This window comes from Haliotis rubra, unplaced genomic scaffold, assembly GCF_003918875.1.
Source record: "Haliotis rubra isolate DU_JTF1 unplaced genomic scaffold, ASM391887v1 Scf587, whole genome shotgun sequence".
Classification (NCBI taxonomy): domain Eukaryota; kingdom Metazoa; phylum Mollusca; class Gastropoda; order Lepetellida; family Haliotidae; genus Haliotis; species Haliotis rubra.
Window position 1 is genome coordinate 509991 of NW_025767287.1, and position 16591 is coordinate 526581.

The window sequence follows — 16591 nt, forward strand, 5'->3', positions numbered from 1 at the left end:
TTGTTCATCCTTCTATTCAGGGGTTGTTCATCCCACTATTCAGGGGTTGTTCATCCCTCTATTCAGGGGTTGTTCATCCCTCTATTCAGGGGGTGTTCATCCCACTATTCAGGGGTTGTTCACCCCTCTATTCAGGGGTTGTTCATCCCTCTATTCAGGAGTTGTTCATCCCTCTATTCAGGACTTGTTCATCCTTCTATTCAGGGGTTGTTCATCCCTCTATTCAGGGGTTGTTCATCCCTCTATTCAGGGGTTGTTCATCCTTCGGCCTGCGGTGTTGAATGGGTTAAAACTTTATCTTATTCGACACCAGTCTATTCCGTATTCCAGCATGACTTTCCCTGAATAGAGGGATGAACAACCCATGAATAGAGGGATGAACCAACCCTATCCAGTGATTCCAACACAGTTAATGTTGTGCTGTGACTCATGTTTCCCCCGTCCATCAGTGCTGCCAGTGCCAATGAAGAGTTAATGAAGCAGAATTGAGTTTGCCTCTGTAGGGATTTACCAACTCGTCCTTGTCTGCCTGCAAACATTAGAGGGGTCATGAGTAGTCCAAGACACATCAACTTGTTTATGGGGTTGTGCCCCTTGGCTGCCCAGAGCTATTAGATGTGGGTGACCATTCCACATTGGATCTTTGGTCAGTGAACACATACCCAGGCACATCAGTTTCGCTGAAATAATGAGCATCAATGTCCTTAGATGATATAGTACATATTCCGAATGAAGCTGTCACAGGATATTAATCAAACACGTCTTGCCATCAAGATACAAAACAACATGTCAGGATGAAGAACTGTAACCATGACAACATTGAATGGCACAGGAAAATCTCAGTGTCAGACAATATTAGTGAGGTTCTCCTTAATGACAAATACAAATCATGTCAGGGTGAAGCTCTATACTCCCACATGTTATTTGATAATGTGGCGCAGGAAATCATGTTTCCCAAGGATTCCTGTATGGTGGAACCCCAATTACCTGGACCTAAAATATCCAGAAGTCTCACATACTGGACAATATTTGTGTGAAATGAGATGTATACAACATACGTTTAGCCAGAAACGTTGGCTTCAAATTCTGGAAAGTAAATTTCAGTTACCAACAGTGGCAAATACCCAGTATTGTGTCCAACTTCCTGGACATCAACTACCTGTGATGACATCAAAGGTGCAGGTATCAGGAACGTACCGATTATGAATAAAGGTTCATTGTATATGTGGACTTACGTTTGTAATCTAGTTTGTTTATTTGTCTCAAAGTTCCATTGAATATTGTTAACATGTATTTTTACCAAATCACACGAGAGATTGACACCATCACTGTTGTTTAGGCAGCCACTAGCAGAGAACCTCATTGTAAACCTTGAAAGGCATGTTAGTTGATGATGGATGAATGTCAGAAATGTCATACCTTGACTCATTGACAGTCTATTTGTTTAAGCATGGCGCATAGATTCCAACATGATGCTTCACGATAGAAATAGAAAGGCCAAGGGAAGTAACACTGATCAAGGTGTGCAATACGTCAAAACATATGAAGTAATAACAATCACTTGTACCAAAGTTATACATTTTTGTTTTTAGATAGCTATATAAAGAGAATCTTACCCAAGTGTCCTTTGATATCAAATATATCACCACGAGTTGATAAAGTTCATGGTACTTTTATCAACGGAGTGTTGATATACATGTATTTGATATCAGAAGACATGAGGTTGAGATTCCATTTAATCATCAAAAATCACACTTCAATAGTTTTCAGTGAAAAATGAACATAGTACTGCTATTAGACTTGCAGTGCAGCGATGTCATAGCATTGTGTCTTCATCTAGTCTTGACATCATAGCATTCTCAGGGCATTGTACAAAATCTACTGTCAAAATTGTTTTCCTAGGAGATATCGTTTGGTCTCACACAAGCAATATCTTTAGTGGAACTAAGTTTTGGATTATAAATATATATATTGTTCCTCAGGGCTCCAGATAAATTTTTAACATCAGGAGTACGTACTCCAAACTTTTGATATGCAGGAGTACTGGAAAAACTTAAAGAGTACATTTAGAGTACTTCATGGAATTTAATGAAGTATCAGTAATCTTGTGTAACATATGTTATATTTGGGATTACACTTTCTTGATAAAGTACAGATTCTAGTACTTTTTGGGTTGAGTCCCACCCGGGATTCGAACCCACACCCTCAGAGTCAGGCACCTAATCGCCTGACCGCTCAGCCACCGCAGCTTCCACAAAAATGGAAGTCAAACAACTGGTAGTCTAGACTGTGGATTTTGTGTACCTCTCTGATAAGTAATCTTGTGTTTCATTTTATATATGCACAACAACTTTGCTACTCTTGTGTAAACCGGTCAATAAACAATAAAACAATACTTTTTCAGATAAATACATCTGTAAAATCGTACACCATTGCTGTAGTGCGTATCTACTATGTTTTCTAAATTATTTCCTACCTTATCGTGCATATATTATATCCGTACATACGCCGATTCGGCCCTTATCTGGAGCCCTGGTTTCTTATGAGTTTCAGATACAATATATTCTGGCCATTGTGTCAAACTTCCTTCTGTTTTTAACTGAATCACTGGTAGATGGGAGAAAACGTGTGTCCACCTGACTGCTATTTTTGACTTAGTTTTATCTCAACTTTCACATTTATATTGATCAAGTTTTTATCCCTCATTCCATCACACAAGTGAGCATAACACACGGATAATATTATGCATTGTACTATACAGGGTTGCTGTTTTTTAACCTCTGTACAATTTTGGCAGTGAAGTTTTTTAGATATCAAGAAATTTTGTGAAATAATAAAGTGTAATGATGAAGAGGCTGGCTTCCCTCGGTTGTGGCAGACAAGTGGAGTTACACAGACTACTGTACTGTGCAGGCCGTAGTCCACGCATACAATTTGACTAGTGCTAACCCCAACCAATTTCCAAATGTTAATTGCTGTTTTAAGGAAGGTCCTGAAGTAACAGTTCTGATATATGGTTATTATGAGCTTCAATAACAAAATGTATTAATATTAAAGAATCCTCAAGTCACCAAAGACTGACAGTGGATGACTCAAGGCTGATAGAGCTGAGAAAAGGGACCCTAAGTGCATCAGTTACATTGATGCTTGTACTGCAATGAAGGCACACTCAGTCTCTTCAGCACAGTGTTAATAGTTTGCCTATAACATGGAAATGTTTTTTTCATGTTGGCAAGCAACTAACGACTTAGCATCTTCAAGTTATGTTCTGTAATAATGTCCTGAAATGGTCTGACCGGTCACATGTTAGCATCGAAGGCTGCTGAACAAATGTCCATTACGCCATTATGCCATTGTCTGACTATATCCATTGGCTTTGATTCACAATAAATGATCCTATTTGGAAACACATTGCTGACTGTCTTACTGATTAGTAGCAGTAGGGAAAACATTATTGATCTTTATTAATGGCTAATTGAGCCTCGTAGATTTACTGTGTATGATTTCATGCCATGTCCCATTCTCAACCGAGCAAATCAATCTCATTGGTCAGAAGTAAGCTATTCAACGTCTTATTCCAACTTGACTTTGCTTCAAGGGTTTCGATGGATGGACACAATCTATTTTATTAGAAGCCCCAGATGTACTCTACCGTAAGCATGCAGGTTTGCCAGGGCAATTGGCCAGGCCTTATACAGGGCATCCATTGATTTTCCTTACTTTAGAGAATTGTCCGTGATACTAACTGCCGTCCCATGCTGTCTTGAATTCTCTTGACTGGAGAGTTTGGCTGCCCGCTGACTTCTACATTCATCGGGACATACACCCAGTCTACAGATAGCTTATCATTCTGTTTCATGTTCCCTGACGTTTTGTTACAATCAGTCAATAAGTGACCGATCACTGGAAGAATACAAGCAACTCCTTTAACCCCCTGGATGCCAGGGGGACATGTATATCCTAAATATTCAACCTTCACTTTGGATATGAATAAAATTCAAAATGTATCACATCCTCAACTCACATCACAGTTATGAATTCTGCTGGAAATATCCTGTTTCTTGATATCGTCCACAGTCATCTAAACATTAAGCATCAGAAAACCCTCCGTATTCAAGGGGTTAAGCTGCAGGTATGGTTGAATCATTGTCATTATGTCATGCAAAATTTGAAATAGAATTTGAATGTTTTGCAAAATCAACAGTGTGAAAATAGCTTTCAACCTCAGAGAGTCAGAGTAGCTGCTACTGGATATCTAACTCGCATCAGGTGAAACAATTCAAAATTTGAATTTCTTATTAATTTGTAGGGCGGTGGGGTAGCCTAGTGGTTAAAGCGTCCGCTCGTCACGCCGAAGACCCGGGTTCGAATCCCCACATGGGTACAATGTGTGAAGCCCATTTCTGGTGTCCCCTGCCGTGATGTTGCTGGAATATTGCTAAAAGCGGCGTAAAACCCAACTCAGTCAGTCAGTCAGTCTAATTAATTTGCATTGAAAATAGCTTATAGCTTGGTTTCAGTTTACACTTGATACGTTAAGTGTGAGGTCTGGTTGGTAATAGTGTTGTATGATATGTCATGGAAGAGTGAGTTGTTTACATTGGATTGACGAGTAGGTGGAATGTTGGTGAATAAAACAACTACATTGCTGTTTAAACAATTGTTAGAATGCAAATATTGACAAGTAAATGATCTGCATATTTCATGTACATGTTAACGTGGTTGCTTGATCAGCAGACTAAGGAATACTTCACTTAAGAATACTGTCATTAAATAACGTGATATGATACACCTGAGATAACATCATTTAGAGTGGGTTATAACTGGTTTGTTCTACCTATGTGATCATAGATTGTTATGATTGTGACACCTATGAATGGGAAATACAATGCCTGTTTCTGAAGCACCTGTTTTATCATGATGGAAAATCCCGTTAATGGCAACCTTGATATGTAATGTGTGCATGCTTATATCTTATTAAGTCGGTGTTGAATCATATCAACGGTGCCATACAGACCTCAATATCAGGCAGAAATCAAATAACATATCCAAATAAAGCCATAATAAAAATGGTCAATTCTGCTGGCTAAAGGGATGTTTCTATTGAGTTCGTATCAATAGGCCCTTGTGATGGTGGAATATCCAGTGATCGACTTTCGCTCTATATTGACACTCAGTGGTGATATTGATGGCCAGAAATATTAATGCTGATATTCGTTGCTTGGCATGGTGAAGTATTGGCATAGTCGTAGCTAAGGGCAGTCGATTTTATTCAAGGTGGAGTGTCGGTCATTGACTAAAATAGTCAGTAAGAGATTAACAGTTCAAGAAATCAGGGCATAATCTCCAATTTGTTTAATGCCCTAAAATCATGTCATACATACCGTTCTTTTGAGACAACACTTGTGAATGCTCCTTCTGAACCATGTCAGTGGGAACTGTATATACATGGATATAATGGAAGCAGTAGATGTGAATGTACTCCTTTGTAGATGATGTACAGGAACGCAAATAAAACATCAAAACGATGGATGTCGGTACAGAGTGAAATTGATGGTGTAGATTACTTTGATGTGCATACAGTACCTCTGGTTTTGTCTGGATGGTCATGGTTTCCACGCTGACACCAGTGTGAAGAGCTGGGAAATCATTTTTCGCCACATGCATTGTTCTATTCAAATGATATGCAAAGAAGGTGTGACAGACTGGAAACATCTGTGGAGTTATCGAATGTGATGATAGAATTAGCATTATGCCTTCCTGTAAATATACTTACCATGTGCAAGGAAGACTTCTGCCTTTCAACATGGAGTTTATTTCATCAACGGCTGTTCTCTACAATGTAGACATGGACAGAAACAGACCCAGTCATTGTTATCCTCTGACATCCGTATCATCTTAGAAAGTATTGTCATAATTTTAAATAAAAATGTTTTATGGTCATTATTACTACCATAAGTGGTTATACAGATTATATACAAATAAATATATGTTTCTGATTAACTACGTAAAATATGATGACAGTTATGCTAATGACTATAACTTAACTGAATCATAAGTATTAATCTGAACAAAATGGCTTTCAGCAAGTCCTTGTTGAGACAGACTGACACATTTTGTGGTCCTCAGTCACCTGCAGCGGTAAAGACAAAAGGGTATTTTGGTCAGACACTGTTCCAGTTGTTTAGGGCTTGTTGGCAGTTCAGGCAGCTATTCCAGCTGGTTTCATGATAAGTGATCGTTAGAGTTGATACTGTCCTTACTATAAGAGGCCTTGTACGATGAGAGAAGCAATCAATACACAGTGATTCCTGGACGATTCCTGTGAATCTTAGACCATATTCCATCCCTGCCACTTAATGGCAAGAATACGTCTGTGTATCTGAGAGTGAAGTTGCCTCCAGAGCAAGTGCTAATACACGAGATAGGCAATCTAATCAAAATGGGTACTTTAAGGGACTTACTTAAGAATTTAGTTCTCCAAGACTGGCCGTAGGTGGAACAAGTGGCTGATCCATGTACAGTTGATGTGGTGGATGTAGACAGCTTGTTGACAATGGTTGTGTTGTGTCGCCTTAAACATAACCTTGATATTAAGTTGTAAGAACCAGGGCTGTTTTGCAGGAAGTAGAGAGTTTATCAAGCTGATTGAGTATATCATGCATTCTATGTTTGTAAATTTCTCAATTCTAATTGGTCAATCAGAGGTTTAAAATCGTAATAACCATGTCTGATTGAAACAGTTTGATGGCAGCAAGTATTTTGGTGAAGGACTTTCTCTCAATCACTGCCAACATGTTTTAAAAAGAATATGTGTAAAATTATAGATTAAAAATGCAGTTTCTGTTACTGGATTATTCAAGGAATGTGTTGCTACAGATGTTGGAAGTAAAATTTAGTAGGATTGACAGGGAGTGTTTATCAAGTTTGTGAGACAGCAGTGAGGAGGGAGGACATTTTGGTCTCTTCCCTTCTATGTCCGACAGTGTTGTTGTACTTTTTGTGTCACTTGAATCATGTGACATACTAATGACCAACAGTGAAGAACTAAACTTGGCAAAGCTTGCTATATTTGCTTCACACTCAGGGTTGCCAACTTTGCGTCAGCTTATACAATAGCTATACTGCAAACTGTGAGTGAGTTAGGCTTTACACCGCACTCAGCAATATTCCAGCTATATGGTGGCGGTCTGCAATAATCAAGTATGGACCAGACAATCCAGTGATCAACAGCATTAGCATCGATCTGCGCAATTTGGAACTGATAGCATGTGTCAACAAAGTCAGCAAGCCTGACCACCCGATCCCCTTAGTCGCCTCTTATGACAAGCATGGGTTACTGAAGATCAATTCTAACCCTGACCTTCACAGGGGCAAACTGTCAATGCCTGAAATATATACAAGAATGTATAACGATGTAAGAACGCTTGAACATGCATGCACCATACTTTATTTGGACGCAGGTATTGGTGTTTCTTCGCTTGCACCCGACAGTTTGTGTTAAGTTTGGAGAATGGGGATAAACATATGGTGTTTTCTACATTGAAAAGTTTCCCCAATAGTCCTGTTTGACAGTGTCTGCATCCATTGAGTAGTATCAACAGGATGAAAATTGTGCAATATTGGAAATATGCTTACATGAATTTGGTGCACATTTTATGGTTAGCCAGCAAATATTTGCTGGTTATGTGCCTGAAAGTCACTGTGACGCCAGGCTGATGAGCTGGCAGAGAAGGATCAGGAGATGATCTCTATCCACTAATCTAATACAGTGGAATGATAGAGACACATGTTGACATGTACAGGTCTACTCCGTATTGACCATGGGGCCAATGACGCCGTTATAAAGCTTGTAATCAACTTACACAAACCTAGTGAATACGGTCTACATCAATATTGGTGTCATTGTGTCTGGAATTAGTGTTTTCTGGTTTTGGTATTCTGGTATATTTGTCTTATTTTTATATTCATTGTGACTGTTATGAATTAATGGGGAACACTGTGTTACATTGAGTTATATCATTCACAGAAGTCTTGTATTGTTTAGCAGATGTGTCAGGTTCATATAGATCTAGTGAACTAGCCTTGCATGGCATTATAGTTGTATTTATGACATTTTATAACTTTATTCATTAATAAAATGTTGCCAATTTTAATTGAAATCCTGTTTTTCAATAGATTGTAATCAGTATTAACATGCAGTCAGAGATAGAACTCAGCACTCCAGAACAATGATTATATTATGATAACTTAGTCTGTTCCATTTTGGGTTTGTTTTTTTCATTATTAGTTGTTAGGTTTTTGTGTTTAGTATATCGATTAGAATAAACAGAAGAATAGTTACTCAAATCAGGATTTGGACTAGTGGCTAAAATGACGGACAGATAACTTTTAAAGAGGAACCTCTATGAATGATCTTTTCATTATGATGCAGACAGCTTCAGGAGAGTGCGAAATGCCCAATACCTTTTGTGAGGTCAACAAGCTTCAGCCCCACATTCAGCTTTTTTGATAGGAAAATTTCCAAGTTATTATTAAATGATGTATTATGAGGTGTTGAATAAGTTCATTTCGTGTCGGTTCAGAAAACTAGTATTGCCCAGTGGTTTGCAAATGTTTCCACATACACATAACAGGATCCTGTTTTCCCTTCTCTGTCTGCTTGATGGTGGACCAGGATATCCTTCTTACAAACATAACATAATTTAACACATTTGCGTAAATGTTTTCGCAGAAGTTGAAGTTTATTTTTGTAAAAACAGAGTATCTTGTTTGTAATGTGCTTTCAGCTTGTGATGATAAAATTGCTCATGATTGAATACTTTAGTGAAGGAATGTGATAGAAAAAGCCAACCGTAAATGACGTAGAGCAAGACTATGAAACAGGACTGAGATATCACTTCACCTACCAGATGGTGGAAGTTGATTAGGGAATCTACTGACATGTCATGTAGTCTCATATTATATGTGGGAGAAATAGATTGCCTTGAATGAAAATGATGATTATTTCAAATCACAAGAAAAATTATTTACATCATTTAATTGATTTATAATTAATCATAGATGTAAATGCTTTAATCTTAAATTATATTTGTTAAACTTTCGATGCTTTTCCGTGGCTGTGTTTGAGAGGTGATCACTGCTAGCTCTGAGAACAGCCCTGTATGCCTGATGACATTTACATGGAGCTATTGTGAGCTGTGGAGCAACCTCCGTGTCCACATACAGGATTACTCTCCGCTACCAGCACCAGTCACTCCGGACTACCAGGAGCAGTGGGGCAGTGCTGCTCAGTGATTCAATAATTAAGGTTGCACATTAGTTGACATATTATCACCCATGAATATACAAACATGTCTGGGATAAGGTTCTGCTGTGAATTTTTCTGAGGGTTAAACACACAATAATTGTGTCATGTTTTGTTGGGATGAAGCAATACTGTTATGTTGGGATAAGGAAATAGTATTATGTTTGGGGTAAAGCAATATTGTTTTGTTTGGGTGAAGCAGTATTATGTTGGGGTGAAGCAGTATTATGTTGGGGTGAAGCAGTTTTGTTTGGACGAGGCAGTATTGTTTTGTTTGGATGAAGCAGTGTTTTGTTGGGATGAGGCAGTATTGTTTTTTGGGGGTGAAGCAGTGTTTTGTGAGGTTAAAGTGCTATTGTATCATTGGGATGAAGCAGTATTGTTTCGTGCGGATGATACAGTATTGTTAGTTTGTTTTTTTCTTGTGATGAAGCAGTATTGGGGTGAAATATTACTATATTACGATGAATAAGTACAAATGTTATGTTGGTGTGAGGCACTGAAATTATTCTAGGGTGGTGTGCTATTATGATGTTGGGGTGACACAGGACAGTTATGTTACAGTGGTATGATATGTTTATAACAGAACACAGTTGCAGCATTATTTATTGTGGTTATTATGGGTTGCTTTGAGTTCCTTATAACTTTAATTTACTGCATGTTGGTGAAGTTATAGTGGAGTTATGTTGGTGAAGTTATAGTGGAGTTATGTTGGTGAAGTTATAGTGGAGTTATGTTGGTGAAGTTATAGTGGAGTTATGTTGGTGAAGTTATAGTGGAGTTATGTTAGGATGAAAAAGTGGAGTTATGTTGGTGAAGTTATAGTGGACTTATGTTGGTGAAGTTATAGTGGAGTTATGTTGGTGAAGTTATGGTGGAGTTATGTTGGTGAAGTTATAGTGGAGTTATGTTGGTGAAGTTATAGTGGAGTTATGTTAGGATGAAAAAGTGGAGTTATGTTGGTGAAGTTATAGTGGAGTTATGTTGGTGAAGTTATAGTGGAGTTATGTTGGTGAAGTTATAGTGGAGTTATGTTAGGATGAAAAAGTGGAGTTATGTTGGTGAAGTTATAGTGGAGTTATGTTGGTGAAGTTATAGTGGAGTTATGTTGGTGAAGTTATAGTGGAGTTATGTTGGTGAAGTTATAGTGGAGTTATGTTGGTGAAGTTATAGTGGAGTTATGTTGGTGAAGTTATAGTGGAGTTATGTTAGGATGAAAAAGTGGAGTTATGTTGGTGAAGTTATAGTGGAGTTATGTTGGTGAAGTTATAGTGGACTTATGTTGGTGAAGTGGAGTTATGTTGGTGAAGTTATAGTGGAGTTATGTTGGTGAAGTTATAGTGGAGTTATGTTGGTGAAGTTATAGTGGAGTTATGTTGGTGAAGTTATAGTGGAGTTATGTTGGTGAAGTTATAGTGAAGTTATGTTGGTGAAGTTATAGTGGAGTTATGTTGGGATGAAAAGGTCGAGTTATGTTGGTGAAGTTATAGTGGAGTTATGTTGGTGAAGTTATAGTGGAGTTATGTTGGTGAAGTTATAGTGGAGTTATGCTAGTGAAGTTATAGTGGAGTTATGCTGGTGAAGTTATAGTGGAGTTATGTTGGTGAAGTTATAGTGAAGTTATAGTAGAGTTATGTTGGTGAAGTTATAGTGGAGTTATGCTGGTGAAGTTATAGTGGAGTTATGCTGGTGAAGTTATAGTGGAGTTATGTTGGTGAAGTTATAGTGGAGTTATGTTGGTGAAGTTATAGTGGAGTTATGTTGGTGAAGTTATAGTGGAGTTATGCTAGTGAAGTTATAGTGGAGTTATGCTGGTGAAGTTATAGTGGAGTTATGTTGGTGAAGTTATAGTGGAGTTATGTTGGTGAAGTTATAGTAGAGTTATGTTGGTGAAGTTATAGTGGAGTTATGCTGGTGAAGTTATAGTGGAGTTATGCTTGTGAAGTTATAGTGGAGTTATGTTGGGATGAAAAAGTGGAGTTATGTTGGTGAAGTTATAGTGGAGTTATGTTAGGATGAAAAGGTCGAGTTATGTTGGTGAAGTTATAGTGGAGTTGTGTTGGGATGAAAAAGTGGAGTTATGTTGGTGAAGTTATAGTGGAGTTATGTTAGGATGAAAAAGTGGAGTTATGTTGGTGAAGTTATAGTGGAGTTATGTTGGTGAAGTTATAGTGGAGTTATGTTAGGATGAAAAAGTGGAGTTATGTTGGTGAAGTTATAGTGGAGTTATGTTGGTGAAGTTATAGTGGAGTTATGTTGGGATGAAAAAGTGGAGTTATGTTGGGTTGAAGATAAAGTTATTTTTGGGTGGGGATAAGATTATGACCAAGTCACATGAATGAGTTTGATTCAGGTGCACTTTCTTAACAGTGTTTCATTTGTGTTGTGACCTGTTAGCTTTAGTTTGGGTAATGTCTGAATCAAGACAGACTGAACTTTGTGAAGTGTTTCCGTGTTGGTGAAATTCACAAGCTTAGATACGGAGATGTCACTCAATAGGTTGTAATTATGGCAGTTCCAATATTCAAAATCAGTGACTGCTAGAAATGATATGGAAAGCAACCCTACTCAGTGAAAAGCTGCAGCTTATGCAGTCTACTCGGAGTGTATTGTTTTGGTAATGTAAGAGCCTGTCAATGACACAGCTCTTGTGCATTATGTCATGAAACTATTATGTAGTAGACAAATATGCACATGCATGACAACCACCGACAGTCTGGACACTGAGTTGTAAATCGATTCCCACAACCGTCAATATTTGGAAACCTGATCAATGTAGAAGCAATTTTAGTTGTTGAAACATGTGGCATGGTGTGCAGTTTTATCACAGGAGTTCCTTTGTAATGGATATGAATGACACACACTTGCTTAGCTATTAAAGGTGTCAGAAGAAATGCAAGAATAATTGCTGTGCAAATTGTAAAAATGTAGGTGGTTGAAATTTGGATACAATAGTCACAGTGACAAGTTGTAAGTTGTATATGCAGGTGATTGAAATGTCAATGAGATTGTCACAGTGGCTTTGACTACCACTGCTTGTTATATCTACATAACTCCGAGAGTGTACAATGTAAGTTGTGGGCCAATAGAACATAGAAGCCACTGATGAACTGTCATTAGGGCTTCCACGGGTACTCGAGTACTCGAGGACGAGTCGGGTTTAGGTGGACTCAAGTCCATTTTCAAGGACTCGAGGACTCGAAAAGGGGAGATAACTCGAATTATTGACGTTGACGGACTATCTGCCATGTGCTAAACATGAGCGGCCGTTAACGTCTAATATTAAAGAAAAAGATATAACTTTATTATCCCACAGTTCACAAAAATATGCACAATAATTACATGCTCAAAATGAATGCTATTTACAAATAAAACTGACATGAGATAATTCAATTAACCACATAGGTAAAGAGGCTGAATAATTCTAGTTCTAATCACATGATTGTGATTCAAAATATTTGTTGCATTCACGAATACTTGATGGTATGAAAGACTGTCGAGCTCTGATTTGAAGGAAGGTTATCGACAGCAGCGTCCAGAAGGAAGTAGTTCAAAATGGTGATATCAAATATGTCAACTATCAAATCTAATTTTAGCTGCCTTTTTTACTATACTCGAAATACACTCCAGAACTGTTGCAAGCAGTATTAACAATATTGAAAAGTCTGTTTTTGTTGCGATGAGACGGATCCCCATACAACATAGAAAATTGTAGGTCAAAACACTTTGAATAAAGGTTTGATAAAAAACTGTCATTACGGTTTTGTCAATGCCTTGACGATAATAATGTTCAGAATCAGAAATTAGGCCAGTAACAGTGGCGTCATCTGCAAATTTCACAGTAAACAAGTCATATATTGACACGTAACAGTCATTGGTATACAAAACAAAGAGTACGGATGAAGGAACACAGCCATACGGATCTCCAGTAGAGGTTGAGAGGAAAGAAGATTGATAGCCATTGACACTGACATACTGAGTTCTATGTACCCTGAATTCTTTAACCCATCTGATATTTTTTTATTAACACCTAGATTAAATAGTTTACTCCTCACACGGTGTGGCTGTATGGTATTAGTTGTTGCAAGTCTGCAGATGAGAGTAAATAGTATACATCGATTGAGATTTCAATTCTTAAAATGATTAGGTAACTATCTTGGCAATTGATCGTTTGCTTGAAAGGTATGAATTTCGAGTACTCGGGTCCTAGTCGAGTCTCATCCCTCGAGTACTCGAGTCCAAAAAAATGGACTCGTTGAAGCCCTAACTGTCATACTGCTCAATATGAAACTCATCGAAAATGAGTGATCAGAATTTTGGGGTCAGTTATTTTTTCAAATAAGTGATAGAGAAATTCTGATGTTAAAATGAAATCCGGTGTGAAACAGATACAGTGTTGTAATTAAGACTCACATCACAATATTTCACAAAGTTCTTACATAAACATCATCCTAATGCAAAGATGCACAAGTTTGAATCCTACATTCTTGGTTTGTTGGTGTCAGCCAGTATTGTCTGCTAATCGACCATGATCGCAGTCACTTTTGAAGCTTCAATTTTAAGTCAAGTCTTTCCAATGTTTCAGTATCATCGTCAAATAAGCATTTGTTGCCAATACCATTCCCAAGAGAAAATTGTGATATTCTGATCAGGTTTGATAATGGAATTTGACTCTGTATTGTGATGTGTTTTCCCAAATTGTTTTTGCCTGGTTAACAACAGTGTAAATGGAAAAGAAGCACATTGCCATTAGCGATGATGAAGTCAATTTCGATGCCATTAGTGACTAACCAAATCTGTTGAGGTGTAGTTGAAGATTACAGCTCCATTCCCTCTGGCATGCTTTTAATAGCACACCTTCAGGCACCAATTTGAACCAGTTTGGAACAACAAGACTTTCTTTTCCGTGTAATAGAAAACTGCCATCATTGTGCTGACCATGTCCATGACAATCTGGGGACCTTCCCAGCACAGATAATGGTGCTTCAAAGAGAATCTTTGGAGCTGTTTTGTGGTATGAGAAGCGCTTGAATGTTTGAGGCAGTGTTATATGTTTACTGCTCTGTCGGTTGGTAATGGAGGTGGGATAACTGCTGTTATCCTCTAATGGCATGCCTGCATCTGTGTGGTAGCAACCAGCGTTGTGCACTTATCACTGGTTCCCCAGCATTCTTCATGTCACAGCAGGATCCATTCTCTTGCACCTCTTTGTCAATCATTGTCTTATCGTATGACATTTTTGCTTCATTTTTTAGTTCAATCTTATCTCTGTGAAGGCAAATTACATTTTTTAGGACTCCCAACAATGACATTTCTAACTATTTATTGTAGAATATTTATTTGAAAGGTCACTAGTAATATGTCTTTGTTTACAAAGAAGTAGCTGATGATCAGTTGACCTTTGATTGGGTGAATGTCAAAAGTAATCCTTTCTTTTCATTTAATTTTGATAATTGATGTTTTATGTATCATACTGTTCATTAAACATGTTCTTCTATTCATCATTTCCCATTTGTTTCTCACATTATTTCTGCAAAATTACATTTTCTGTTTCACATAAAATGAACATTGTCACTTGATAATATTTTTCAAACACTGATCCTATTTGTCTTGATGTTTATGGGGTAATGTTTTTCTTTTGCTTTCAGCTAATATTTCTACATGGCCTAGGTGATACAGGGTGAGTGTTTCCTCTTCATTATATAGAGAAATAGTTACTCTTTGTGTTAAGGTATGGACAGAAAGTGTTATCATAGTTAGAAACATCAGTGCGATTGTCTGCAATTGCTCATAACACTAAGTCTAAGCTGTGACATTAAACATATTATAATGTCATTGTTGTCCTGTGTGAATGTCATTCTTCTGTTATCATAGTGCCATTCTTGTGTAACCGTAGTTTCATTGTAGTGATACCATTGTATCATTGTTGTGTTATCATAGTGAGACATTGTAAGTGCCCAGAGGGCATGTCATTCATGTGAAAATTCCTTGAACAGAACATGATCATTCCAAATGACTTACAGTGACATTACAGTTACAATGAACACTTGACACCAGAGTTCGTGACTGAAACTTAATTTCATGATAACTTGTTCAGTGAGTATTTGTTGACAACTTGTCTTGACAGTGTTCTAATTGTGCATTGTGCAAATTTTCCAAAGTTTGCCAAATTAAACTGATATTACAACAAATTTGACTTTGTTCTCAGCTTTGGTGAATCGAATCGAAATTAATCGAATCGAATGAATTTAATCTATAATCGTAGCGAAACGAAGTGAGAGTGAATCGTGACACCCCTAACTGTCATCATAGTGTCATTAAGTATTATACTGTCATCATAGTGTCATTAAGTATCATTGTGTCATCATAGTGTCATCATACTGTCATTAAGTATCATTGTGTCATCATAGTGTCATCATAGTGTCATTAAGTATCATAGTGTCATTAAGTATCATTGTGTCATCATAGTGTCATCATAGTGTCATTAAGTATCATTGTGTCATCATACTGTCATCATACTGTCATTAAGTATCATTGTGTCATCATAGTGTCATCATAGTGTCATTAAGTATCATAGTGTCATCATAGTGTCATTAGTATCATAGTGTCATCATAGTGTCATTAAGTATCATAGTGTCATCATAGTGTCATTAAGTATCATACTGTCATCATAGTGTCATTAAGTATCATACTGTCATCATAGTGTCATATAAGTATCATAGTGTCATCATAGTGTCATTAAGTATCATACTGTCATCATAGTGTCATTAAGTATCATACTGTCATCATAGTGTCATTAAGTATCATACTGTCATCATAGTGTCATTAAGTATCATACTGTCATTAAGTATCACACTGACATCATAGTGTCATTACATATCATACTGTCATCATACTGTCATTAAGTATCACACTGTCATCATAGTGTCATTACATATCATACTGTCATCATACTGTCATTAAGTATCACACTGTCATCATAGTGTCATTACATATCATACTGTCATCAAACTGTCATTAAGTATCACACTGTCATCATAGTGTCGTTACATATCATCCTGTCATTAAGCATCCTACTGTCGTCATAGCGTCATTACATATCCTACTGTCATCATAGCGTCATTACATATCCTACTGTCATCATAGTGTCATTACATATCATACTGTCATCATAGTGTCATTACATATCATACTGTCATCATAGTGTCATTACATATCACACTGTCATCATAGTGTCATTACATATCATACTGTCATCATAGTGTCATTACATATCATACTGTC

At 37.3% G+C, this 16591-nt stretch overlaps 1 protein-coding gene across 1 annotated transcript in view; it reads left to right on the forward strand.

Annotated features, from left to right (window-relative positions):
* Positions 1–16591, forward strand: part of LOC124254921 (acyl-protein thioesterase 1-like) — a 57004-nt gene that overhangs the window by 15707 nt on the left and 24706 nt on the right. The window contains exon 2 of the mRNA XM_046688765.1: positions 14956–14987. Within this exon, the coding sequence (XP_046544721.1) occupies positions 14956–14987 (32 nt within the window). The remainder of the gene's footprint in view (positions 1–14955; positions 14988–16591) is intronic.